Source organism: Colletotrichum acutatum (genome assembly GCF_030867785.1).
Source record: "Colletotrichum acutatum strain CBS 112980 chromosome Unknown BDZ83scaffold_56, whole genome shotgun sequence".
In the NCBI taxonomy this organism is placed as follows: domain Eukaryota; kingdom Fungi; phylum Ascomycota; class Sordariomycetes; order Glomerellales; family Glomerellaceae; genus Colletotrichum; species Colletotrichum acutatum.
This window is the reverse complement of record NW_026849050.1, coordinates 58,104-83,648: the sequence shown is the minus strand read 5'-3', so window position 1 is coordinate 83,648 and position 25,545 is coordinate 58,104. Positions and strand designations below refer to the sequence as shown.

General features: G+C 50.2%; 11 protein-coding genes and 1 non-coding gene across 12 annotated transcripts; 5 read left to right on the top strand and 7 right to left on the bottom strand.

The window, feature by feature from the left end:
- Positions 1 to 460: 460 nt before the first annotated feature.
- On the bottom strand, positions 461 to 1,402 carry BDZ83DRAFT_579366 (heterokaryon incompatibility protein-domain-containing protein; the record flags this gene model as incomplete). The annotated part of the gene is made up of 1 exon (XM_060505228.1): positions 461 to 1,402. A coding segment is annotated over one exon (942 nt), but the record flags the coding sequence as incomplete, so codon positions are not given.
- Positions 1,403 to 2,866: 1,464 nt separating this feature from the next.
- Positions 2,867 to 3,287, top strand: BDZ83DRAFT_752902 (uncharacterized protein; the record flags this gene model as incomplete). Its single annotated transcript, XM_060514269.1, has 3 exons — positions 2,867 to 2,898; positions 2,969 to 3,134; positions 3,195 to 3,287. The coding sequence occupies 3 exons, from the start codon at positions 2,867 to 2,869 to the stop codon at positions 3,285 to 3,287; spliced, it is 291 nt and encodes a 96-aa protein (XP_060364125.1).
- Positions 3,288 to 4,383: 1,096 nt separating this feature from the next.
- Positions 4,384 to 4,933, top strand: BDZ83DRAFT_793064 (uncharacterized protein; the record flags this gene model as incomplete). Its single annotated transcript, XM_060515771.1, has 2 exons — positions 4,384 to 4,794; positions 4,868 to 4,933. Exons 1-2 carry the CDS (start codon positions 4,621 to 4,623, stop codon positions 4,931 to 4,933), a joined length of 240 nt encoding a protein of 79 aa, XP_060364124.1. The 5' UTR covers positions 4,384 to 4,620.
- Positions 4,934 to 5,315: 382 nt separating this feature from the next.
- On the bottom strand, positions 5,316 to 7,098 carry BDZ83DRAFT_700883 (aspartic peptidase domain-containing protein). The gene is made up of 4 exons (XM_060511437.1): positions 6,613 to 7,098; positions 6,098 to 6,535; positions 5,800 to 6,022; positions 5,316 to 5,727 (listed from the first exon to the last, which is right to left on the bottom strand). Exons 1-4 carry the CDS (start codon positions 7,027 to 7,029, stop codon positions 5,414 to 5,416), a joined length of 1,392 nt encoding a protein of 463 aa, XP_060364123.1. The 5' UTR covers positions 7,030 to 7,098; the 3' UTR covers positions 5,316 to 5,413.
- A 1,523-nt stretch (positions 7,099 to 8,621) lies between these two features.
- BDZ83DRAFT_652483 (uncharacterized protein) lies at positions 8,622 to 11,503 on the bottom strand (the record flags this gene model as incomplete). The annotated part of the gene is made up of 10 exons (XM_060510526.1): positions 8,622 to 8,977; positions 9,058 to 9,320; positions 9,378 to 9,571; positions 9,624 to 9,901; positions 9,959 to 10,686; positions 10,805 to 10,907; positions 10,978 to 11,044; positions 11,108 to 11,215; positions 11,272 to 11,369; positions 11,428 to 11,503. 10 exons carry the CDS (start codon positions 11,501 to 11,503, stop codon positions 8,622 to 8,624), a joined length of 2,271 nt encoding a protein of 756 aa, XP_060364122.1.
- A 1,301-nt stretch (positions 11,504 to 12,804) lies between these two features.
- Positions 12,805 to 14,442, bottom strand: BDZ83DRAFT_752898 (galactokinase; the record flags this gene model as incomplete). The annotated part of the gene is made up of 2 exons (XM_060514268.1): positions 12,805 to 13,750; positions 13,808 to 14,442. The coding sequence occupies 2 exons, from the start codon at positions 14,440 to 14,442 to the stop codon at positions 12,805 to 12,807; spliced, it is 1,581 nt and encodes a 526-aa protein (XP_060364121.1).
- Positions 14,443 to 15,935: 1,493 nt separating this feature from the next.
- BDZ83DRAFT_t164 lies at positions 15,936 to 16,009 on the top strand. The gene has a single exon. It is a non-coding gene; the product is annotated as a tRNA-Val (tRNA).
- Positions 16,010 to 16,326: 317 nt separating this feature from the next.
- On the bottom strand, positions 16,327 to 17,518 carry BDZ83DRAFT_731381 (uncharacterized protein; the record flags this gene model as incomplete). Its single annotated transcript, XM_060512870.1, has 2 exons — positions 16,327 to 17,227; positions 17,376 to 17,518. The coding sequence occupies 2 exons, from the start codon at positions 17,516 to 17,518 to the stop codon at positions 16,726 to 16,728; spliced, it is 645 nt and encodes a 214-aa protein (XP_060364120.1). The 3' UTR covers positions 16,327 to 16,725.
- Positions 17,519 to 18,662: 1,144 nt separating this feature from the next.
- BDZ83DRAFT_362201 (uncharacterized protein) lies at positions 18,663 to 19,791 on the bottom strand. The gene is made up of 3 exons (XM_060502586.1): positions 19,665 to 19,791; positions 19,531 to 19,596; positions 18,663 to 19,466 (listed from the first exon to the last, which is right to left on the bottom strand). Exons 1-3 carry the CDS (start codon positions 19,694 to 19,696, stop codon positions 18,977 to 18,979), a joined length of 588 nt encoding a protein of 195 aa, XP_060364119.1. The 5' UTR covers positions 19,697 to 19,791; the 3' UTR covers positions 18,663 to 18,976.
- Positions 19,792 to 20,700: 909 nt separating this feature from the next.
- Positions 20,701 to 21,408, bottom strand: BDZ83DRAFT_579418 (beta-lactamase-like protein; the record flags this gene model as incomplete). Its single annotated transcript, XM_060505234.1, has 1 exon — positions 20,701 to 21,408. One exon carries the CDS (start codon positions 21,406 to 21,408, stop codon positions 20,701 to 20,703), a length of 708 nt encoding a protein of 235 aa, XP_060364118.1.
- A 407-nt stretch (positions 21,409 to 21,815) lies between these two features.
- On the top strand, positions 21,816 to 22,842 carry BDZ83DRAFT_579435 (uncharacterized protein; the record flags this gene model as incomplete). The annotated part of the gene is given in 6 exon segments (XM_060505238.1): positions 21,816 to 21,932; positions 21,994 to 22,158; positions 22,174 to 22,230; positions 22,281 to 22,417; positions 22,476 to 22,577; positions 22,707 to 22,842. The coding sequence occupies 6 exon segments, from the start codon at positions 21,816 to 21,818 to the stop codon at positions 22,840 to 22,842; spliced, it is 714 nt and encodes a 237-aa protein (XP_060364117.1).
- Positions 22,843 to 23,324: 482 nt separating this feature from the next.
- BDZ83DRAFT_779747 (cytochrome P450 monooxygenase-like protein) lies at positions 23,325 to 25,250 on the top strand (the record flags this gene model as incomplete). Its single annotated transcript, XM_060515522.1, has 7 exons — positions 23,325 to 23,369; positions 23,435 to 23,552; positions 23,732 to 24,305; positions 24,376 to 24,486; positions 24,538 to 24,808; positions 24,867 to 25,027; positions 25,088 to 25,250. Exons 1-7 carry the CDS (start codon positions 23,346 to 23,348, stop codon positions 25,248 to 25,250), a joined length of 1,422 nt encoding a protein of 473 aa, XP_060364116.1. The 5' UTR covers positions 23,325 to 23,345.
- Between the last annotated feature and the right edge of the window lie 295 nt (positions 25,251 to 25,545).

The window sequence follows — 25,545 nt, the reverse complement described above, 5'->3', positions numbered from 1 at the left end:
AAAAGGTCACGTAAGCGCCTTCGGTGAAATATCGAGAGTCATCCATGAAAGCTATAAACTGCGTGGCGCAATGAATAATTCTATAATGTCGTGTCGGAGCGAAGGTGTAGACCAAAGCGCCGCTGCCATCACGATGTAGCCGCAACTGCCCTTTCATTTCAAAGACCTGAAGCTGGAGCAGGGTGGAAGACATTTGCTGATGACCTTTGACTGTGCTTCGCATTACCCACTTTTCGAATGAAGCTAGGGGTTCCATGTAGTTAGAGTCTGTCCCGAAGTCTTCATGTTCGAATGATATCGGTCCTTCCATAGAGGCCCAGCTCCACGTAGGAAACTTCAATCCACTGGCACATCTCCCACCGGTGGCTGTTTGAGATCTTATTTATTTTCTAATTGCCCTGCCTCTGTTGAAGTTTGGCTTCATTCTGCCAATACTCCAATACGAGCTTCTAATCAAGCTCTACTTAAAGTGGCCCCAAATACAGATGTCGTCCATTGCCTGGCCCAACCGAAAGGCCACAGTGGACAATGCCAGAAGCTTGTCTGATTCTGGGAACGTGAGGTCGCGGCTGGTGTATTCCTCCGCAACTCGGAACCAGACAGCGGTGAGGCCCGTAGGGTCTTTTTGATCTAACGTTGACGGGGCTGACGTCAGTTGCAGACCTTGAAAGAAGTTGTCTTCGAAGGTCAGCCCACCGGGAAACGACTCGTACACATGCTGACACTCGGCACAGCTCCAAAACAACTCTCCGCAACCGAACCCGAGAACACGTGACGACAGCAATCTTTCTCGCAAGGCCCACCCTCGGGAACCCAGTGGTTGGCGATAGAGCGCATCTTCATAGTAGCTGGAAGAGAAAACTACACAGGAATGACGAACGGACTCATTTCGGTCGAGAATACATATTGTTTCAACTTCAGTGGGCGGCATAAAACGTGGCACACCCCCTCGGAATGTACTTTCATCTGGATTCGCAGATCGGTACAGCGCAAGGCACAATATGCTGTCTGAATACACGTCCGCCATCCGCGCGGATTCATGAGTCCAGTCTTCCGTGCTTCCCTGCCCATTCTGAATGATACACAGTGAATCGATCCAGATGTACGGGATATCGAGGCATGGTACAACTTTGATGGCTTCACGGAAAGCTACCGGAAGCTCATCGTCGACGATACCTGTCCGCAGCTTATCTTGGTTCCGAGCAGTAAGACGGAGAAATGAAGGATCCGGACCCCAGCAGTAACTAAGCGCAGCGTACGGTCCAGTGACTAGTGTCGTCTGCGTTTCGACGAGCCGCAATCCTGACTCACCGATCTCTAGTAAGCGGGTGGGATACGATTTTGCTTGGCCTTTGACGCGACATTCTGCGTGCTCTACTAAGCACGTACCCATCCAATACCGCCACCGCTTTCAAAGATTCGGATTCGGGTATGATGCCGTTCCTAACAGCGACGCTAGAGTTGACGTTGATAGATGATTTGGAATAGACACGGAAGTGGCGCGAGAACATACTACCGCTTCGATATGGGATAGTGATAGTGAGCCGAGCAAAGGACTCACAGCCTGTTCGATTGAACGCAGTTCGGTACATCCATGGCCCGTGAAAGCATTGAGTGAGTCATGCAAGTTCAGGATCCAACAAAGTAATTCGCCGCAAATGCGACACCCGCTCGCGGCCGATCTGGAGAGCGAAAGACCATCGTGGTCATGGATCTTATATCCCAAGTCGAAGGCGATCCCGTTGGATGTGAGACTACGGAACATCGGCATGTAGATTTTGCAAAGCATTTTTCCCCAAATGGAATCTGAGTACAAAAAGTTAGACGATGTAGTTGGCGCTGGAGTTAGAAGGTGCTGAGGATCCGGTATCAAAATATCTGGTGTTCAGAAGACTCGAGAAGACAACGTCGTGAAGTAACTAACGAGAAAGGTAAAGACGTCGTTGCATGAAAATGCGCTGACTGTCTTCTGTCAAGTGCATAAACCACTCCTAATACTGAGACCGTGGCTCACCGAAATTTAACACGTTCTTTCTGCTGATTCGTAGATGTGCCATGAGATCCTGACGGACTGCTATTGGATGCCTTACCTGCCTCGTCACTTCCCACGCTGCAGAGCGCCACCAACTTCAACGACATGTACGCTGGAGGTTAGGAGACTCCATCTGGTTTGAAGGCTCTCTACTATTACTCCAATAGTGTCGATCGAGGACGATAGTAGTAGAGATAGCAATACTGCATGCGCCGATAATGATAGAATTTACTTGGATCCACTCGAAAAGTCAAGTAGTTGCCTGAGTTCAGAAGACGATGGATTCCTGGATTAGAAACTAATAATTCTGGCCAGTACAAGGGCTTGGAAGGGCAGATGGTGACGGCACTATGGCAGAAAGCATGCCAGCCTCTTATGCGAGTTGGGAACTGCGCTTCAACGCTGAGAGGCAAAGGCTCATTGTAGTTTCTTTCAAGGTCCCACTAACCTCTTCATCGATTGCCTCGAAATAGTATTCTGCAATTTTAATCAGCACAATTACTCGGAACTTAGAGCTTTACGGACCATGATGGGCCATCAACCCGATTTCTCCGACGAGCTCGGGTCTCGTGGAGACGGTGAGTGTTGAATGCTGTAATTTCTTAAGCTTTTCATTTTCTCAACCCGGTGGGATGCAGATTGCATATCGGATCACAATCTCGTTCTTCTGGCATTATCTCGGAGGTAAGAGAGGTGAAGCAAGAGTATATAAGAGCCGCAAGGTTACACCTCCGACTAATGTAGTATTTAATATTCATACCCAGTACACTGCGACCATTCAACAAATTGCCAAGCGCTCATTCGATCGACTGTAGCTATTGACCCATCTTCAAAATGCTCTCACAATACATCTTTGTCATCGTCGCGTAAGTGCCTCAGTTAAGCCTCCAATCAACAATTGCCAATGTGGATACACACTTACCTTGTTACACACAGCGCATGCGCCGCCGGCTCATTCGCGTCTATCGTGACCTGCAAAGGAAGCTTCTATGCCGGCGTCTGTCAGGACATCTTCGCACCTGGAGCTCATCACGACGCACTCACGCAAAGCTGCTGCCAACCTCCCCATGACACAACTTACCATGATGGCCCCGAAACATTTGTTCGTCCTCCGCTACTTGGTTTGCTTCAACAGAATAATGATAGCTGACATTCAATCTAGTGCTGCACCAATGCCGACTCTTTAGCTATTGCTTACCTGTCGTCGTGCTGTTCCAACGGCGGGAAGAGACAGATCAACTTCAACCCCGTTTAAGGAGAGCTTCCGTTGGCACAGATCCTCTCTAGTGTATCTGAGTAAGACCATGGACGATAGAGCTGAACATGGGGAACAAATACAAGGTCCTGCGAACAATTTATCGGGGTACATATGTTCCAGCGTCTTATTTCGAGATTACTTATGTCAGCTGTGTTGTAAGTCTAAACCTCACCAGTATGATTGACATGGTGTAGAGCACGCTTAACGCCCGTTCCACTGCATTGGTGCACAGGAGCCTGCTGACCTGACTATACCGAAAGTGGCTGAAAACCCTCAAAATTCAGTGCAAAGCTTATTTCATACTTAATATCAAAGCTTCATTGCACGCACATGCATTTGTATCTACACTATTGCCTGGATCGCGAGCCATCCTTGTGGGTCACTGATGGCTCGTTTCATATTATACCCGAATTGGGGTGATATACCCGCTCAGGGCCCCATCGCTTGTCATTGCTGGTCCTTGGCTCCCCACGAGTTCTGTCACATGGCGCTGAGGGACGTTCCGCCTTCCAAATCAAGCACTTGACTCGTTCTACTCCGCCCAGGTGCTAACTCGGGTGAATTGTTGCTCCGACTGTCATATTAGTAGATGTTGACTTGAAATATTCAAGCCTATGAAGTTGCAATCATGTTTATGAATGATGCAATCACACTGCTCATAAGGCTGGCCCTCACTGTTGCTACTTCCGTTCCAATGCGGAGTAGTGGCAGAACTACACCCGTCCTTCACATCCATTATTCAAATCGGATCAGAGGCTCTGCATTCTGCTACAACTTAAAATTACATGAAGGAATCCAGACTAAATAGGAGTCAAAACATTTCCGACCTCATGTTACTTTACGCGCGGGTGGGATGGCCGAGGCCAAGAGTGTCACCTAGACGCTGATCTTTTATCATTCATGACCTGTCAGGCTGTGCAAGGATCAACGCTTCGCTTAGCCACATCGATACTATCTTGGCTTCTGACAAAGCAATTAAAGTGAGAAGCAAACCAGAAAGTTATGTGGGATTTTGTCCTTTCGTAGGCAGGAATAGGAAAGTTGGCAAACTTAAAAAGTAACAACTGAATCGACCGATGTAATCGCGTGAAATGTATCGATGGGCGCGCGGGCAAGTGGACCACCACCCGCCTTCTCGCAATTCTAGTGTTCATCCGGAGTGATGGCAACCCCTGAGCCAAGACAACTCAGGCTTTGTACTGATGCTCTTATAAGACGAACATATTTCCAGTCTTCGAGGTAGCTTTTCTCATCATCGACCGTTCCATTAACTCACTTGACCCAACCATAATCACTCTTTTAAATTTTCCCAAGTTCCAAAACCCCAAACATGAAGTTCTCAATCGTTGCCGTCGTTCTTCCCCTCATCGCGGGCACGAGCGCCGCCCCGTCAGTCGTCGAGCGCCAATCCCCCGCTTGCGTGGCCTACAGCGGCAAATTCCCTCACGAGCTTGTCTGGGGACAATGGTTCCTCTGCTGCAACTACAATGGTCCTGATACCACAGTACGTCAAAATTTAGTCTTGAACAACAATGGCTTTCGCAAGTGGCATTGAATCTTTACTAACGAGACAACAGACCTACCAAAACTGCTGCGACAGACAGGGTGCGGGAACTGGAAGCGGTTTCCCTGGATGTGCTTAGAATTAGAGCTTACGCAGTCAATTCTTGTAAATAAATCTCTCGCAATGTCTGCGGGCTTTCACAACAATCAACTCTAATGGCAGCCGTATTTCGTACCAGATCGTAGCCTGTCAAACGAAAGGGAAAATATCATTCCCCGCAAAACGGAAGACTCAGTACCGTATACTGGTAAATTTCTGTAACGGCAAAATGGTCAAGTTGCTATTTTCAATGATCAGTATCGAGATACCATGATCATCCGTATGATTAAGTATGAGAACAAGGAACAACACAACTACTACAATATAAGTCAACACGCCCTGCATAGCGCCCCGTTGGAAAACTACAATCGCGTGCATTTTCACACTTATACGAGTGAACAACATTCGTTATTATTAATTTACTACACGCAGTTGCCACATAGAAGCTACTACAACTTCACTCGCGAATCGTGGTAGTCGCGGCTCGACAGGTCCTATGTCTCGATCTGCCCAAGCCAGCTCATCCACGGCTGGCAAAGCGCATCATACCAGCGCCAACGTCGAAGACAGTCACAAGGCTGTTCATCATGGTGTCACCCAAGATGTAAGGCCCCTCGCCGCCGTCGGTAACTCCAAGCAAACAGACAAAGGTGCCGTCACCATTGTCAATTGGATCGCTACTCTGGATCAAATCGGCCTTGTCGGCGTAGAAGGTATGCCCGTTAATCACAACACCAAAGTCTGGCACCTTAGCGTCACAAGGAGCATAATACGCGCCAGAAAAGAAGTCGTAGAAGGAGTTGGGGATTCCAGACGCGAAAGCATCGGAGATATCTGGACAAAGGGGTAAGCCGAGCGTTCTATGCTACTGCCTGAGCATTGTTGAAGGGTTTCGACTCTACTTACCAGACGGCACATATATCAAAGTCGTGCCACTGTCGACAATCGTCGGAGTTGTGCTGTTGTAAAATCCGGCAGGCTTAGAGACTGCGGTATTCCACTTGCTTGCAGCCAGGGTCTGATTAGTAGTAGGAGCCATGGTCACGTTCTTGATAACATATCCGTCGGGGAGGATAGTGTAGAAAGAGTACTCGGTTTTCGCCTCCGGCCTGTGGGATAAGAGGGCGACCTAAGTTGATGTTAGCTTCCCGCCGTGAAGAAGACGTCTTTTGCACTGGCACGTTCGAAGCTTTGAACTACTCACCATTCGTATAGGCGTGCTGATGAACTTGCCCTTGGTCTCGACAGGAGGCAACCCACCAAAAGCCAATTGACCGACCTGGGACTTGCTGTCCATGGCCATGCTAAAGAGATCAGGCTTGACAATGCCCTTCTTCGACATGGTGGTGAAGATAGAGTCGTAATAGATAGACTTGCCAGTGGCATCGTCGTACTCGCTGGTGAGCAAGTCATAGGCGAGGCCGAGCAAGCCGCTGGCGACGTTGTCGCCATTCCAGTAAGTCTTATTAACCAAGGCGACCTCTTGATGCGGCACCTCGAGACCAGCCAGGGTAATGTCTTGATAACCCATGAGGCCCGTGGCAAATTCGCCGTCACCGTAGGTGATGTTGAAGTGAACGCCAGGAATGGAGCCATGCTGGAACGTACCGTTGTACGTGGGCCCGAAATTGCACAACGAGGTCTGCTCGTGACGTTTGCAGGTTAGCTTCGCCTAAAGAAAACTTCGCACGTGCTTCGAGTGCTTATTTTGTTACTCACGTCGTTCAACCTGTTGCCGTCAGAGTCTTGGCAGATGAAGTCCTTCTGAACAGCCCATGTGTCACTTGATCCGGAGTCGACGATCACTTGGAGAGTCTCGTCGCCGAAGAGGATGCTGGCGATGTACTCGTAGCCGTTCAAGTCGGTCAAGTTTGTAACGTGACCTGTCTTGTACATGCCATTCGAGCCAGGTCCGTTCCGGATGGATTGAATCCATGTCTGAGCCGGGGAGGTACCGACGACTCTGTTCAGTTCGAGAACATGAGGGGACACTTCCAAGGGCTCGCTATCGACGCTGCGTTTCTGAAGAGACGACAGGTCGACCTCGGTGATGTCGAATTGGAGGGGTACACGGGATGCAGCCGCGGCCGAGCTAATCAGGCTCGCTGCCGTTGCAATAGCGGCAATGGATTTCATAATGAGCGTAGGGGGTCGGTAAGAATGCAGTACAGTCGGCTATATCTACAGTTCCTGCAAGGGTTGCCACAGGCTAGGTTTGGTCTATAGCTTGTCGACTGGACGCCAACCTTTTATACTCGTCTGCGACGCGCATTCGGCTGCAGAGATTCGTGATCACTGCTCCACCAGATGGATTTATTGATTGTTCCACCACGTGGATCCTTCTTGTGTTGGCCGAACATCCGAATTTCTAATCTTCAATCGTTCATGTCATTGATAAGACGTGGGAGTAAAGGAGAATCTCCTGCCCGAAAAGGAAGGACGGGGTTCTGGAACATGGGTGGTGTCTTGGGTACGATTCAAGCTTTGGCTAAGCTTCGGTGCCGATCTACCGAGTCATAGTGCTACGGTAGTCTGGACGGCCCTCGAGGACGACGATAAACGAAGACGGCAGTTCAATATCAACAATTAGATATGGCTGATCATTTCAAACCTAAATACATCTAGACCAACGATCATTCCTCATCGGACGACAAGTCCAGCTGAAATTGAGTGCTTTTTTGTTGATGAGAAATTGATCGGCAATCTGTCTCAATACTTACGTGCTAGCTTCGGCCAAGGGGACATCGACTCAATGATCCGCTTTTGTCTCCGATGTTACCTTGGGATAGGTGAAAGCCCCATTGTCTGTGAATGTTTCGTGCTGATAGCTTGAGAATTGATTTCGACAATATGGGAAGGGATCCACGCCGAGGAATGTTGGAAACCGGAGGAAGTCAACAAATATCTAGAGCTCAGTTGCTGCTTGTTAGTGTCTTTATGGGATTTCTACGAGTCTGCGTTAGGCATTCTTGGTAGCCTGAAGTCCTGTTTTAAATCCCTGAACTTCAGCTGCAGGGCGATATTGAGTTGTGGTAGGTCAAATGAAGGATCTTGATAGCACCTACCTATGAGATGAGGATTTGATGAAGTTGGCAGCGGACGTATGCTTGAGCTAAATCAACGGAATTTCTCAGGATGAAGAAGCTGATCGTTGTTCCGGAATTCCATCAGCCTTTCTGCTGTGCGAAAGACTCATGCCTCGACTATGCCTTCACCTCTGTTGGACTAGTATATAACTGATCCATATTTGCTCTATCCTCGGGAATATCTGCGGCATCGCCCTGAGCCGCGTCATTGTCTGAGTCAACTTCTGCACCCACGCCTTCTCCGAGCCTATACTTTACAAGAATTTGCTTGAGACCTTTCCGATACTTCGTTATCGTCGTGCTCTGAAAGGCTCCCACAGTCAGAGTCGACACCATTGGGACCAATTCGTTAATATCTCCGTGAACTGCCCTCCTCCGCGATTTCTCGATCCGCGGCCCATCATCTACCACCGTGAACTTGCTTTTCGTGTATTCGGTGGCTACCCTTTCAACTTCCTCGCGACTCATCGCCTTGCCTTCGTTACGATAGGCTCTTTCTAGAACTAGGATGAGGTCGCATGCGCACTTGAGGACCATACGCGCAGCTGAGGGCGCCTCGAGCAACATAGCTCCGGCTGCGAGGGGTATACCACCAACAACGGTGAAGATAGTCAGGCAAACAGCGCCACCACAAACAAGGATTTACTGGCCAACAGCCTGAGCCATGAACGGAGCAAGGTTCTTCCACACAACGCTGGCCAGAATCGTATCCATCTGAGCGATGCCTGTTTCTGGAAGCCCGAAGCAACCATGCGCGATGTCGCGGCAGAGAACCCTAGAGATAGTTGGCGTAGACACTGCTGATACAACGCCAGTCCCAAATCCTGATGACGCCGCCCCAACGGCCGCTTTCAGAAACTTCAATGTTTTTTCGATGGCCAGGTCAATTTTGGCATTGATGTCCGGGACCTGGGCGGCAATCATTGCCTCCGACACGCTGGCATCGCTGAAGAAACCCACAGTCTCGTGTATCAGTGACTTAATGGATTCTTGATCGTCTGCGCAAATTGGAAAGTGAGCAAGTATTAGACATAAGACAAATACCGAAAAGAATGAAACGTTGCGCTAGGAGACATACCGCGGGAAACAAATGTGAACTTGGTGTTCAACATAGGCCAGAGTGGGGATGTCTCTACATCATCTTCAAAACTAGTTTTGAAAACTTCCTGCTTGTTGAGAATCAAGTCTTTCTCAATTCCATCCCGGTGCCGATCCAGAAACCTGTCCTTTCTCGTGCCCACGACGATGATCGGAGTCGCAGGCATGTACTTCGTAACTTGTTTCAATACATTCACCAGCGCCGTCTGAACTGGACGGTCGCTGTCCGTGTCGATGCAGAGCCTGGGAGATGAGCGGTTAGAACAGGAATCTGACAGGCTCTTTCAGGGTTTCCCGTACCATATCGCATGGAGCTTTTGGCTCACGTCGGCTTTATCCGCCCGCGTCTTGAGAAACTTCTTGAAAGCAGAAATTTCCCTGGTATCACCCGCTTGAAACCCCTCGGAATCGTGAATGATGATACCTGGGTGCTGATCCGATTCAAAGCCTTCCTCAATATTGTGTCTTCCCTTCTGCGACTTTTCTTCTTGAGTCTGAATATTGATGTGAGTATGATGATTGCATGACTGAACAGGTGCTTCTTACCATTGTAATACCAAATACACGATTCAAAAGCGTGGACTTGCCGACACCCGTGTTACCACATACCAGAATCCGACAGGTCGTGACCTTGTTGGAGAGGAAATCCCTGATCCATGGGTCAATTTTGGCGTCCCCATTGTCTGATATGTACGTCATATTGGACGTCTTTCTGAAATCATCCAAAGGCTTTTTCAGACTCTCAAGAGCTTCCTGAATTCCCAGCGTGGGATAGGTGTCCGAGAGAAAGTAGGCCGAAGGATGTATCACCGTTCCATTGGGTGCTTCATATATCAAGAGCGGTTAGAGAAGGTAAAATCAGTGAAGAAATGGCTTCTTACAGGCGTCTTGATATCCTTGCAGAGAAGTACTGGAGGAATTATGGCGGAATATCTGTCGCGGACCCAGCCCAAAGGTGCCAAGGAGGCCCGTATTGACAGCGACCCAATGTGTGGCACTGTTGCTACGTCTCACATTCGGCCTTTGAAGCTTTTTCGGAGGAATCTTCTGCAGATTGCCGTGCATGTGTGAGTCTCGAAGGTCGTACATGGAGATATCGATATTGCTAGAATACCTAAAGGTCCACGGCTCCGGCTTGATTGAATCAGCATCGCCGGCAGGTATTCCAGCTTTCTGAGCCGAGACGAGAGGGGAAGACTTTGGAAAGACCAGTTCCAGCGGATCATCTATCAAGTTTTTACGGCGATCTGCGGGATTGTGCTCCAGCACCAATCCTCGATCTCGACTCTCGACCAACATCCACTGCAGAGGATACAGGGAAAGGCCATCATGTTCGGCTCCGCCCCCCATGTCCGCGTGGGCACCCACGAACCAGGCTTGGAGGTGCGAGGTCTGATTCCCATCGGACGTGGTGCCTTCACTTGCTTCGATGGGGAGCAGCGGGAATGCTCTCCGCGCCTCATTTAGCGCGAGTGCGTGTCGGACATGGTGAGCAAAGCTGACATCCGTTCCCACGTCTTCCCCAAATGTATCTCCCGCAAGGACCTGTTTGACCGTGTCGAATAACCCCAAAAACTTGATTTTCGGGGGTTGACGCGTGAATTCTTGACTACCATGGACGTTGTTAGTGAGTACTCGTTCAAGTGGTAGTACCTACTGATTGGATGTTTGGTTACCTGAATCGATACCTTCGCCCTCCATCTGTTCCCCTCTCGTCATTTTTTCACCCGATGAAACTTTTGATGGAATTCCAGACAGACTCGTCCTTGAAGTCAAGTGCTTCTTTCAATGTATAACTGTTAAGCAGCTTGGCTACAACTCGGACAACATCTATGATCAAAACGATTAGCTTGGCCTTTCCGCAGTGTTTTGATGGTGGGAGTGTATGCTAAGGTATTACAAGCCCCACGGCTGAAGCCAAACAGCCAGATTTCGTCGTCCTTGGACGTGATTTTCGTGCAGCAAAACTACGTATTATCAGAAAATTACCATATTTTTATTCACTTGAACATGCTATTTGAAGTACTTACAGTAAACACTTCTTTGATCTGCGTCGTGCAGCCTTTGCCAGTCATACCGTCGTTCCACTTATCTAACGGCTTTTTGTCGACACCAATACCTGGAAAGTATCTTACAATCTAGTGGCTGTAAGCCTTTCGGTAGAACTTTACAGGTATTATGTGCAAAGTCTCACCTGCGTGATGGTGTTTCCGAACTCATCAGTGACCGGTTCGTCGACCTTCACCGAGGCATAGATGCGGAAAATGTTGCTGTTGTTCCCGCTGCCGCGGCCTTTGGGCAGATCCGTTTTAGCTCCTGTTTGTTGAGTGACAACCTTCAGCGCTCTCACCTTCCTGTCCGTCTTCATTGTACCAGGTCCCATCAACGCATACCACGATTCTCTTGAAGTTGGTAGGAGTAGCCATTTTCTCCAAGGTTTGGGCAAAGACTAGATGCCATCAGGGCCTTACATGATCCAAGCATCTCGTTCATGCGTAAGTGGGGAAGTAGAAAGATAGACGGCCTTTAATAACAGCACCCTGTTCCAGCTCACAACTGCATACACGCCCAAATCACTCCAACAAGATATTACATGGCCAACGGCTTGACCGAGTAACTAGGTGCATATGCGCAAAAGGTTCCATGCATCCACCCCCTCCCTCTATCTTTCACCCTCGGTTCATTAGCGAATCGCGTTGAAGAGAAATTGTGGTAGATATCAGGCTGTCGGACTATGACGGCGTTAGCACTCACCATGGAAGCAGGCTGTGTTGTACGACATAATCGAATTTCGGACTGCAGCCTAGTGTGACATGCGTACTGCACTGGCACAAATTCTCTCGAAGGTACACAACCTTTGGTGTGGTCGTGTACCTCCATGAGGTTTGATAAGATCAAGCGAGTTGACCTGGCCGTAAATCTGTGAGATGGCGTTTTGCCTGCTCCTGTGTAGCCATCCCTTCCACAACCGACACTGCAACTTGAAGGTGCCTCATCCAATGATTAATGAGCCCCCCCCCCCCATTGCCGGCAGGAAGGTGAGCAGGCTGCAGGAGGTGGCGAGCATCTCAGCCGTAGGGCAATTTTATGACCGGTCAACTGCAGGCTCCTCTCGGTCACTTGGCATCTTTGCGTTATCGAATGATAGCACACAGAGACCAATGATCAACTCGTTTGCATGAAGTGGCTTGAATGAGCAGATTCTGAATTTGATTCGGGTTCCTACATTCTTTGGAGCCGAGCCAGAACAAGTCGGCTTTTCAGTGTTGGATCGCATGCCTACTGGTCATGACGAGCGGTCCATTGTGAGCCAGATGAAGGCCATTTGAGTGTGTGGGCCGAGCTGGCCTGAGCTACGTTGCCATCGCCGCGGCAGGCTAGGCAAGGCCATCATAAATTGCAAGGTGTTGCAAGGGGACCCTCCAAGTAACCAACGGATCATATCTCCTTGATTCCTCCTAAGAGCAGGCATCAATATCACAATAATTTGCTTCGCCAAATCATTCACAGTCAAAACGATGTTAAATTCAACATTGTGAGCGGTGAGGATGTGGATGAAATGGCTTAAGACGGAGCGACCAGACCAACAGCAACAGCAAAGCGAATGGGCAGGAAGGCGAATTAGTAGGTTGCCTTTTCCCAATCATCAGAATATCTGTGAAAATCGCGACATATGTGCTATAGAATGACATATGAAATCCTCCCCTTCAGTGTCCTCTCTCGACATTTACAACGCCCCGTCTTTCAGGAGATATGCCGCACTTCCACTTCCCGGCCGGCTCACAACAACAGCACCCTCCTTCTGCTCCTCAGTAAGCTCGCGCTTGGAGTAGTATTCCCTCTCCCACGCCTCCTTGACAGCAGCAACCTTGTCAGCAGGCACCATGTGGACTGTGCAGCCACCCCAGCCAGCACCGGTAAGTCTGCTACCATAGGATCCGTTCTCGCGCGCAATGCGGCAAAGCTCGTCAATCTCGGGGGCACTGCACTCGTACAAGTCGCGGCACGAGTCTTGTGTGGCGTTAAGCAGGTCGCCGAGGCGCTTGTTGTAGGTCGTGGTGTCAGAGGTATCCTTGGGCGCCTCTTGCTCGAGCACCTTCATGAACTGGAGGACACGGAGAGCCTCCTCGAAGACGTGCAGGGCGCGCTGGCGGAGCTTGAAGCGATCGGCGCGAACGGAGAGTTTGGACATGAAGATTTGCTCGAGCTCGGGGACGGAGATGCCCAGGACCTTGGCAATCTCCTCGCGGGTGTAGCCTTCGGTGCTGTCGAGAGCCTTCTTGGTGACGTCGATAAGTACGCGGAGCTGGGCTTCCGCGGCCTCCTCTGCCGAAGCGCTCTCGGCATGCGGGAGCTTGTTGTTGGCGAAGTACGCCTCGTGGAAGCCGTGGAGAGAGATGCCGAGCGGGGATGCGTCGGTAGGGAGCTTTGTGCCGGCGGGGTTGAGCGCTGCGTTGAGGAAGGCGCCTGCCATGCTGCACTCGACGACGCGGAGGTTGTAGTGGATGGGGCCGGTGACCTGCTTGTTGGAGGTGACGAAGGACTGAGCGATGAGGAAGGAGAGTTCCGGGTTGGTTGTTGGGAAGAAGACGGGGCGGGCGGTCAGGGAGGGGCTGAAGGAGACGAAGAGAGCAGAGCCGCGCTGAGAGAAGACGGAGGCGGACTGGTCCATGCTTGAATGGTTGTTAGTTCAAGAGGATGCAGGAAAGGGGCATGAAGGAAATACTTACCCGCCCGAGTTGACACCAACGGCGCGCTCACTGACGATGGCAAGTTCGGTGAGCTCGGTCTTGTCAACAGTCTTCTCGCCATTGGCCAGCATAACAGCCAATGCCGAGGCACTAACGAAAGCAGCACTAGAGCTGAGACCACCGCCAACGGGGACGTTGCCGTCCATGAGAATCTTCATACCCTTAGGTCTGAAGTCCTTGCCATGCTTCCGACGCAGCAGCTCCAGGGCGCCGCTCAGGCCGCTCTTGAAGTAGTTGGACCACTCGTGGACCTTGGAATCGATGGGGACATCGGCGCCAATGGGAACCTCAAAGGTGCGAGAGGGGTACTTGTCGGACTGGGCGTTTGCGACGCGGAGGGTGAAGGTCTCGGAGTCGGCGGGAGTGTCGGTAACGGAGAAGGCGAGGATGGCGTCGGCGGTAATGGCCATAGGAAGAACGGAGTAGAGGGAGTAGTCGATGTGCTCGCCGATGATGTTTACGCGGCCTGGGGAACGAGCGACAACGGAGGCTGGGTGGCCGTACTCGGACTCGAACTGCGAGAGGAGCGAAGACCAACGCTTAGTCTGGATGGGGAGGGCATCATCTGTGTAGATGTCGGCGAGGGCGCTCGCGGTGGGAACGGGACCGGCCATGGTGGGCGGACGTGTGTTTCGCTCGAGATCGAATGCGGATTGGGTATCTTTGATGCTGAAGAGACAATGTTGAACAAGAGGATCCGAACTGGCAGAAGAGGAGAAGAGAAGAGAAGAGAAGAAGAGTGTGGTAGTGGTAACTTGTGACGTTTTGGGGGCGGGTTTGTATCTGGATGGTGGGGGTGGGTGGGACGAGGCAGGGTGGTTTGACGATGCGCCGTAATAACCCCGCGATGGAGCTTTGGTGTTTTTGCGGGTGCTCTCTCAACTTTGCTGCGCTGGAAGTGGTGCGCGTGTGGTGCCTCAAGCTGCTACCCCGCAATTGCCCCTCGTTTGGCGATCCTTGTCTGAAGAATGCTGGATGAGCTTTGCCTCGAATGTCTCACCAATAACAAGATTAACAGAGCTCATCTTGATGTCTGGGAAAGTTGAATTGAGTTCGACCTTCGGTCGGCACGAGACAAGGAGCGAATATAACGAAAGACCCTCGAGGATACATGGCCTCAAAGACTCATGCAATGCAGCAGCTTCATACAGCTTCAGACGCAGTGTTACTCTTCGGGACATTGACACCCCACCTCGGTCGATAATTCCACCGTCATGCAAAATTTCCAACAATTTTTTATCTCATTTTCTCTTCGACAAGCCTGACAAGCGCCAGTGTAGCGTGATCCTCTAGACTGCATAAAGCAGCTCACCTTTCCGAACCATACCAGACCAGGCTGGACCAGAAAGGTCGCCCGGCCCAGCAACCGAGAAGGACATGGTGCGCTGATTTCGGCCTTCTGGGTTGTCCGGGGTCTCCAGCTTGAACTGGACAACGGCCCCGTTCCATGGCGGGCCGCATCATCAGAAAATCGGCGGAGAACTCGAAAGCTGCCTCGGTTGCGATACAAAGCTAGCGCTAGCTTGAGCATCAAGCTTTTTAGCCATTCTCTCTACTGAAGAGGTGGGCCAATACACAGCACGAACAACCAGGTGGGATCGGTATCAGACAACTCTTTGTTCGAAAAGCTTGAGCAACAAGATACAACGAAACGCCACATATTCTAAAAATGGGCGGTTTTGAATGAGTGAGCGATACCTGGCCAAGCCGTATCGGTGGAGTGACTGCACGCCATCACCGGCCTGGCGCATTGCCTGACTGGGTTCTAGGATTTTACGCCATGGGGTGCGCGGGGATGTCGGGGGCGAGAGACTTTGGTTTTTTTCTCCCTCTAGCGGGGATCTCGCGCTGTTGATAATTTGAACAGTATTAACGTCTTCTTACATTTCGCAAAATGTGTTTCACTTGAAATCGCAAAGCAGTCTCGGATTCAATTCTTAGACATTCTGCTACCTTAGATTGAGGCAAAAGCTAACGCAACGAGCTAAAAAAGGGAAAAAAGGGAGGACAGGACATAGAGGAAGAGGCGGAGAGAGAACGGCGGAAAGCCAAAACGGACTTAGAGCTCCTCAGGCATACCATCAGCATAGGCGCTCATTGCCTCCAAGGTTTCGTGGTGTAGTTGGTTATCACGTCAGTCTAACACACTGAAGGTCTCCGGTTCAAGTCCGGGCGAAATCATTTTTGCAGTTTGACGCAGTTTCTGAATTGCAGGATCAGATTTTTACCGCCTATCGTTGATTGACCTACGTACTCAACAATAGTCCTAGATATCTCTTCGACTTTGCCGCGACCGCTCCGCCGTGTGACCTGTGTTTGTTACGGGTAGACCACTTGATAGTAGCTCCAATGATCACAGAAAGTTTGACCAGCAAGTGCTTCAAAGATTCTCGAGCTGATGGCAAAAGGCGTGGTACCCTGATGGAATTCGCACTCAGACTATCATGGTTCCGTGGGCCTGCAATCTTTTCAAGTACTTAAAGGCACCGACCTGTTCCCCTAGATAACCTGCATCACCACTCCCCCGGCGCAATTTCCTCAGCTCTTTCCGTCCCACCCTTGCGAGCAAAATCACCAACGAGAAACAAGAACAAACGAGGCACTAACATATATGTGCCCCGTGAAGGCCTGCATGATGCTGAGCTCACCAAGTGTTCACACACGGACCTTACGTTCACACTTCTGGATATTGTCTTGCCAACATTGACCCATACTGGTTTAGTCGTTGCCATGACATATTGTGAGCCTATACTTGCTTTGTAACATTTCATTGCATTTCCACTACAAGCAACTGCAACTGAGGAGTCATCCAAATAAGAGCTAGCCACGGCATCAAGGTACCGAACGTGGAAGGCAATCAACTTCCTGGATCTTGCGGGAACGCTACCCGAATTTCTTCAAGTCGAGAAGCGGCCAGTCACAGCCTTAGCCGTCGGTTTCTTCTCGAGCGCGCTCCAGTTGTACCGCTTCAGAGACTCCTCAACGCTAAGAAGTTCCTTCTTGTCCTCATCAGTCAAGACATCCATCCCCTCCACGATCGTGATTCCTTCCCACGTCGGGGGGTAGTGATCCTGTATCCATTGGAAGAACTGCCACTGTGAAAGCTGTTCCTGAGCCATGGCACCCCATAGTTCAACATAGCTTTGGGGAGAAACCTGCACGGCGGCGGTTGAGCCCTCCTCAGGCGCGAGCCCAGTGGCTCGTCCCCAGGCGGCGAGATAAGATTCCATAGTCAAGGTTTCAACGTTGCATCGGACAAAAGATCCTGGAGGAGGGGGGCTCTTCACCAGTCTTCGAACAAAAATGCCTCCGTTGGTGACGGGATCTCCAACACATGGGTACGGTGTGTTGGGCGGCACCGGGTACAAGGTGACATACTTCTTGGCGCTCGGCTTCAAGCTGGTTAGTATATATCGTAATCTATTGTGGAACGATGTTCTCTTTTATAAACAATGGACGATGTAGTCAAATCGACTGTATTGAGAGAAGGATCTGCACTTGCTTGAGTAATTATAGCAGAATAGCCACCCGCTGCATACCTACCTACGCCATCCTACTGCGACGGCTGCATATCATTCCGACGGAGTCTTGTCGATTTGTCATATGAGTTCTGTCAATGTAGCGCGGTATTTGGCCCCGTCTGTAGACTGGAGTGCAATGCGTATGCTCTCCCATGCACTCGGCAATCATGTTTTTCGGCAGAATTGACTGTAGTCATCGGCACTCGGCACTATCTCAGGAGCCGAGACGAGACGACAGAAATCCTTCTTACCACCATAACACTCAACGGCTCCAACAATGCTAAAAGTGCAGAAATCGGTATCTCGTAGTTGAAAACACAATAGAGATGTTTTCCAGAGGTTTTGCATGAGGAATTGAAGTGAACGTTCTACGCGAAGCTACTGGTGTTATCGAATGGATTGAAATCCATCTCTAGAACATCCATCAACGAAAACATAGCATCTTCAACAGGTGTAAGAGTCGCAGCTACCACTCGGTCATCCGGCAAACGATTTATTCCAGCTTCTTCTAGATCCAAGATATCCACGTTTTCATCGAGAGTGAGCGGAAACGGAAGTAATTCACGGATATGTGCATTAACGCTCCTTGCCACCCACGACGCAGATGATGATGGAGTGTCGCCCTGGAGGTTATGACCAGGCGTTTGTCTCCGCTCAGCTTAGAGTTGAAACCCCTGAATTCTCTGGAGCACTGATCGAGCGCCGCCGTACTTCTTGCTCATAACGCGCCGCACAGAACAGATGCTTTCGATGCCACTCTTGCGAATCGTTTCCTTCTCTGATGAGTTCAGCCGATGAAATACCAACACGATTGCGGCCACTAAAGACAAGAAGCCGTTGCTGCTTAGTCAGTAGGATGAATCCTCTCTGTAGTGGATCTCCTCGTACAACTCGGCAATACAGGTCGCCGCTAGAACTGAGGCATGAGAGGTCCTCCACAGGGCATGGCGACTCTTGCTGAGCATCTGCACAATGATGCTTGTCGTCAAGTAGTGAATGTGCAGCTCTGAAGTATAGCGGTCATAAGATTTCCGTGTGCCGTCTGCATCGTAGAGCCGTAACACGTCTGGTAGGCCGCTCTTCCATTCGCAGAGCGACGTGATGACACTTTCGATCTCGGATTCAACTGGTACGCCTTTTCTGGTGTTTAACTCCGACAACTTGCCAATCACGTATTGTAAAGAGACCATTTTGAATACCCCTTGCGTTTTAAAGTCCGAAGCTGCAAGAGGCTGAACGTCGCAGTCTCCAGGCTTCAGCGAACGAGGCCGGCCCCAGTAGGCAACCATGAGTGTCTCGCTGTTCTTTTCAGTGTCATTGGATGGAATGAGAATACTAAGAACCTACTTCAGATAATAAGAACGTACTGTCAGATGCCAAAATATACGCCGTATGACTCCGAAGGTATTGTTCTCTCTGAAACTTGATTGGGTGTGAATTCCCATCTGCACTGCCAGCCGCACAGCCATACCAGTCCAATGCCACGGCCCATGAAGCGTGACAAGATATGGTGAGGCTGGGGTCCAACATGACAAGAGGCATAGTTCCTTGAGCAGGAATACGTTGTCTTTTTCGAACTCGACGTGTATCAAAGTTTCAATCTTTTCGTAAAGTGAGTAACTCAAGCTCATGCTACTGGGGTCATGACACATAAGACTGCCAACGAAGCACACAGCTTGCTGTAGAAGGATCGACGACTCTCCCATCGAGAGGTCTTCCGCATCAACGACGGGAAAGTAAGGAAGGCAAATTCAAAGAAGGCATCCGTCAAAGCCTTGCGCAATGATGGCATTGGCAAGGTGTCAGCTTGAGTGGCCTTGACCAAGACATCTCGGGTCTGCATAACTCGCGGCGGGAGGCCATCGTGAAGTGCCATCGGCTCTGCGGCGGAGTCGTACGACAAGACGGAAGCATGGGAAATGAATCCCTCCGGCTGGTATTCCCGTGTTGTCAACTCGGAAGACCGAGCTGGAGTCAACATCCGCGGATTATCCCTCGCTCTATCAGTGCCAAGACTGGGAGGCGATGGCACGGCCGGCACAGTCGGCGATCTCGGCAGTATGGGCTGTCTTTGCCGGGCCGTCATCTTGCGGCTCTTTCGAACGCCATCTCGACGGCTGAAGAGGAGAATTATGTCAAAGATTTTACTGAAAGAGTCATTACGGAACAATAGCGGCTTACATGCACTGAACACCGGCACGGCGACAGTTTGCGCATCCGTGACGAGGGCTATCTTGCAGGTCACACCTGACATTTTTGTTCGGTCATCAGTTTGTTGTATCATAGGCTGGGAGCATGTCTGTGAACCGACTTACTTTTCTGGAGTGGCACTCAACGCATACGACATTAGCACGGTCTCGCCCTGTCCTGGTATTCATCTTGAATGAGGTTCGAGCCCAAGATTGTGAGACTCAGGCGTCTTCCAACGTCGGTAGAGCTGAAGCTTTCCAGTTTGCCGTTTGACTGATATGTGCCGAATGACACAGCGTGTGGTATGGGAACCGATGTGGGAGCCGAGATTACGTCAGGCCCGGCGCCTGTGTCTAGTCAATGTGCCCGACGGATCGACCCAAGTCCGAGTCCGTTTCCGTTTACATTACAGATCAGGTATGCTTTGTTGAGTTTTGTGACCTACACGAATTGCTATCTCTATCTATGAGCCCCGTTGCCAACTACAAAGCCTTATGTGTAGTCGGTGGTGAGCAATACGACAGAGTCAGCACCGTTCCAAGATGTCCAGCCCCATGTAGAGGGATACTTCGAGCGACGAATCATTCGAACAAGTTCAAAGTTGTACTTGATTATTATCGATCTCTGTGCTGTAGCCATGCATATTATGTGTGCTTTCCTGGAAGTGTCGAATGGTATGCATCCCACACTTACTACCCTCCATATAACTAGTGCCTCATCTACGGATGCATAGGGCCGAACCTCTCAAAGCTTGCAGGTGAATCCGATTGGCCGTTGAGCCGAGACTATCAACTCTTCAACATTGTCGTCCGAGGATGGGGAAGCAAGCATTCACCTTGGGCACCTCAAACTTCTTTATTCGTGTTCGTCTGGACGTTCATAAAACGCGAGGTAACAGCCTTGGTTTCTTGGATTGCAATATTCAGCTGTAGAAATTGTCCTTTCTTGTGGCCTTTACTTCATCATTCATTGTTAAAGTCTGTTGGCCAATCACCGATTATGGCGTCACTTCCTGTCTCAGGAGTGAGCAATTATAACAAGGGCATTTGCGCTTCCATCAGCCTTGATAATCCGGTCTACAGTCTCCTCGACAGCATCCGGGTTGCCAAATAGCATACCAGGACGATGAACGCCATAGAATGGTTTCGTCGTGTCTTCGTCTCAGAGGATGGGTTTGAACAGTGCGCTAAGGCAGGGAGTCACATTGCCCGAATGAAATGGATGTGGCGATATCGAGTCGGGCAGCGGATTGCATGCGGATGGCCTCATCTCGGCGCTATGGTGACAGGTGTCAGCGCCCATAAGGATGAAGCTATCCGGGCTGGTTGTCACCTGCGCAATAGCGTTAACATGACCAACGGTATGACCTGGCGCGTCCAAGATGTAGAAGCTTCCGTCACCGAAGTAGTCGATGGCAGGAAACGATCCGACTTTGATAGTTGACTCGGCGAAGCTCAGTTCACGGAGTTCACGGCCGGCGAAATCGGAATCAAGGACTGGGGACCCTGGGTTCGTAGGGTAGCCCGGCGTCAGAATATCCTTGAAACCCGGGCCGACTATCAGCGAAGTGCTTGTGGGAAATCGGCTTGGATCGCCGATATGATTCCAGTGCCAATGGCTCCAGATGATGCTCTCGATTTCACCTGCTTTAACCCCGCCTTCTTCGAGGATCTCTTTCACATCCTTCTCCACGCTGCACGTCGTCCCACTCTCTTTCATCCAGTTCTGAATAGGAGGTGAGAGATTTTCGAAGTCTTTGCGCACCCCGAGATCAAAGAGGACTTTGCGGCCAGTGGGTGGGTGTTCGACGAGGAAGATGTACGAAGGACACAAAAGCCAAGAATGACCTTTGATGGCGTGTGAAACCATGCTCTCCATGCTCACCCTAATCTCCGATGTCGAGTCGATGACCCTGACATTGACGGTCGAAGCAGATGGCAGTACGCGAAGTTTGATAAAGGCATGGTGGCGTATTTCCGGTCCAATGGGCAACTTTGGATATACTGCCGTCAAGGAAGCCACAAGGTTTTCGTGGTTATTTATTGATCTTTTTCCTCAGTGACCATATTGTCCAGGAGCACCCAAAGCAAGAGCGAAAGAAATCCGGCACTCGGTACTCGGCACACGGTAGTCTTGTCGGCACTAAAGAGCCTGCATTTCCAAACGCCCCAAATTAGTATCACTTCGTTAACATGACTGTGGGGATATAAACGGCATGTGGATTCTCAAATCTAATCTCAAAGGAGTTACAGTTGGAAATGCTGCTCCATAACACAATGTCTATTCGTACAGCTTTAGTAACGGGATCCGCCAATGGCATCGGCCGAGCCATAGCACTGCGCCTGGCGCAAGATGGTTTCCAAATAGCCATCAACGATCTTGCCAGCCAAGAAGTCAAGTTGAGAGAGAGCTGCAGTATGAGCTTGAATTGAAAGGTTAGCTCCTGGATATGAGCTTCTCATACATTCCACCAACGTTAGCTGGCAATGTGGAGGTGTGCGGACTGCTGTTCTTACTGCAGACATCAGCAACGAAGACAATGTCGCGAATTTGATTCGAAACACATCAGAGATGCTTGGAGGGATTGATGTAAGTATGAATCAAAACGCCGATGTCAAAGTCGGAGCTTAACAGGGTGGGTCCAAACCGATCCTCGAAATCAGTGCCAGTGAATGGGATAAAGTACAGGCTGTAAGTTTCCAGCCCAAGACTTCTGAATTTCACGTGTTGATATGACATAGATCAATGTTCGGGGAGTCTTTCTGTGCTATAAATATGCAGCTCAGGAGATGATCAACCAGGGTCGAGGAGGGAAGTTGATTGGAGCTTGTTCTATCTCAGGATACCGACCAGTATGCCACATCAGAACTCTAGTGAAGTGCAGCAAGAAAGTTGACGATTTTGCAGTCTTAATTCGCGCCAGCCCACTCCGTCAGTAAGTGGGCTGTTCGGGGGCTCACCCAAGCTGTTGCTATGGACATGGCACAGCACGGCATTACGGTCAACGCGCACTGTCCGGGCATGGTCCGTACCGATATGTGAGAGACCATTGACACTAGCCTTACAACTAGAATGGGACTTCCCAAAGGTGCTGCGTTTTAGAACGGTGTTGCGACCCGCATTGCGTCTAAGAAACCTCAGGTATGTCTTGGCCCGTGACGGTTAAGCCTTATGACAGCTGTTCAAGGCGAAATGCAGACTCCTGAAGACGTCGCTGGTTTGGTACGTTTTCTGGCAGGGAAAGACTCAGATCAGATCACTGGGCAGAGCTTGATCGTAGACGGCGGTGTGGTATTTTCTTAGGGAACGTTTCCTTCAGTGGGGTATAGTTGGTACGCTTCCAAAGTGGACAGTTGGGCAAAGGAGACACAGGGGTTCATGGAAGAAGCAGGCGCTAGTATGACAACGTTTGACGTGATTCACGGTTACTTAGACTTATCGCCACTCTCACCTTTTGCCCTTTCTTGTTGAGAGTTGATCAACAATGTGCTATTATATTCAGTGTGCAGTTTAATGCCTGTTGGTTCAAGGTAGGTGACTACTTATGCAACTTCTGTTGGTTCTAGCCACCCTAGTTCTTACCTCCGTGCGCTAACTGGATGAGCACAGTATCTCGCCGTCGCTAAAAGTAGTAAAAGTCCGAGGTGGGGATCCCGGCCGGAGTGAGACTTCGGGGTCTGCCTCAATCAGAAATGCCCGGACTACATATAGAAAAGTTGAGCGTAGCAATCAATATGTGGAAGGACGAGTAGTTGACTTTTTCGAGCTTAGAGATCCTTCCACAACGAGGTTCGAGGGATTTTGACATGAACTCTCAGATAGCTGGCTTGGTAAGCTGATTGTGTAGCTCCGATGTCTGTGAACTTTCTTCCCTAACCAAAGTGCTCTCACTCAGGCGTTGGTCGCCGCGCTTCTGTACAAAATTGCAACATGGTGGTTCCATCCTCTACGAAAGTTTCCGGGCCCTAAATCGGCGTCAATTAGCAATGCAAGTTCTAGCACTCCCTCTTTTTGTGCTATGCTGCGTGCAAGTGCTCACACATTATTATGTAGGTTTTGTATTCGTGGAACTTCATGAGCGGTCGTCAGCCGTATCGTCAACTTGAGCTACACGAAAAGTACGGTGAGTTGCATGACCCATGTGCAGACACCTACTCTGGGAGTGCTCGCTCTGACTGTTTTGTCGTACCAGGCCCCGTCGTTCGCGTAGCACCAAACGAGTTAAGCTTTAGTTCGGCATCGTCATGGCAGGACATCTATGGTGTACGCAAGGGTGTTGAGCCTTTTATCAAGAGTGAATTCTATGATGGGGGCAACTTCGCCGCGGAGGCCTTGTCTATCGTCAGCGAGCGTGATCCCAAGAAGCACGCAGAGATGCGCAGATATCTAGGTACCGCATTTTCCGACAGATCTCTCAAGTCACAAGAACCGATGGTCGCCGAATGTGTCGACCGCCTTATTGAGAAGATTGGAATGGTAGACGTGGGGACTCAAGGAACCGACATGGTCATGTGGTTTAACCTTGCCACCTTCGATATAATTGGAAGCCTGGCTTTTGGCAAGGACTTTGGCGGTGTTGACTCGGGCAAGGAGCACTTCTGGGTTTCGATCGTCACCAAAAGCTTGCGTATGGGGGCTCTCGCCGACTGCTTTCGCAGATTTCCAGCCCTCGCCGGCATTGCCCAGACAGTGTTTTCTGGCCTTATCGACAAGCTTCTCAAAGACAGTCGCACGCACCAAAAGTACACCATGGACTTGGTTCAAAGGTTTGACTGCAAATATCCAAGGGCAAATGCTGTCTAATTGTTTTGCAACGCTGTGGCTCACTTTTGATAGTCGCCTGGCCTCACACTCGGATCGAGAAGATTTCCTCACGAAAATGATCGAAGCCCGAAATGAGGCGGCTATATCCGACGCCCAGATTGCAGCACATTCTTCTGACTTTGTGTAAGTCGCCCAAATTCTCCCCTATGGAACGGACTCATAATCGTTTCTCAGAATTGCTGGTAGCGAGACGACAGCCACTACTCTTTCTTGCATGACGTACTACCTGCTGAAGAACCCAGCGATTTCGGCGCGCTTACAGGATGAGGTGCGGTCAGCTTTTGTCAGCTATGAGAATATCACTGCGGCGACGGCGACTCCATTGAAGTATCTCAGAGCCGTGGCGCAGGAGGCTATGCGCGTCTATCCTCCGCTTCCTTTCGCGCTTCCCCGTGTGGTACCCAATGGCGGCTGCACGGTTGATGGTCATTTCTTGCCAGGCGGGGTGCGTACTTGCAATTCCTTGCCTTGGGAACTCTTAGCTTACATCAGTTCATCTCAAGACCACAGTTTCGACCAGTACCTTTGCGGCAAGTATGTCATCTTCGAATTTCGACGAGCCGTGGGAATTTAGACCAGAGCGGTGGCTCGTGGACAACCCAACGGATGACCTCGATGCAAGTCAGCCCTTTTCATATGGAACGCGATCGTGCATGGGACGAAGGTGAGATTCCCAATGATGACATGGAGGGTTGAGGCATGTACTAATCATCCAACGTCGTAGCCTTGGCTGGATGGAAATTCACACAACCATGGCGAAGCTAGTCTATCGGTACGACTTGGAGCTTGCTGATGAGAGTCTCGACTGGCACCGGGATTCAAGGATGCATACGTTATGGGAGAAGCCTCGTCTGATGGTGAAGCTCAAGCCCCGTGTGTTCCAATAGTAGGATGGCAGCTAGAAATCAGGCTTCGCAGGGAAGCTTCCGCACTTTCACGCTGTTTGGTTTTGTTCATGATCCTTAAAAAGGTCTTCGATAACTACTAGCCCAAGACCAAGGTCTTTGGCGCCGACCACGCTTTGCTAGGTGGACACTACATTCCTTCAAAGATGGTTGGTCGATGGTGGTACGAAGTAAATTTGAAATCAAATGTGCATGAAATTGAAATATTGATCATGACTTTCCCTCACTCTCGCACCTCTTATAGCCCTCCACAGCCCTTTTGAGGCTGATGCGCATC

What these genes read in the sequence shown, in the direction of transcription:
- BDZ83DRAFT_700883 (XM_060511437.1), bottom strand. Translation starts at nt 7,029, where the DNA reads ATGAAATCCATTGCCGCTATTGCAACGGCAGCGAGCCTGATTAGCTCG. An exon ending in ACGGCAACAGGTTGAACGAC is followed by an intron (nt 6,536 to 6,612) that starts GTGAGTAACAAA and finishes CGTCACGAGCAG; the next exon opens with ACCTCGTTGTGCAATTTCGG. An exon ending in TTTGATATATGTGCCGTCTG is followed by an intron (nt 5,728 to 5,799) that starts GTAAGTAGAGTC and finishes CCCTTTGTCCAG; the next exon opens with ATATCTCCGATGCTTTCGCG.
- BDZ83DRAFT_362201 (XM_060502586.1), bottom strand. Translation starts at nt 19,696, where the DNA reads ATGTCGTATGCGTTGAGTGCCACTCCAGAAAA. An exon ending in TTGAGTGCCACTCCAGAAAA is followed by an intron (nt 19,597 to 19,664) that starts GTAAGTCGGTTC and finishes CAAAAATGTCAG; the next exon opens with GTGTGACCTGCAAGATAGCC. An exon ending in CGTGCCGGTGTTCAGTGCAT is followed by an intron (nt 19,467 to 19,530) that starts GTAAGCCGCTAT and finishes TCTCCTCTTCAG; the next exon opens with CCGTCGAGATGGCGTTCGAA.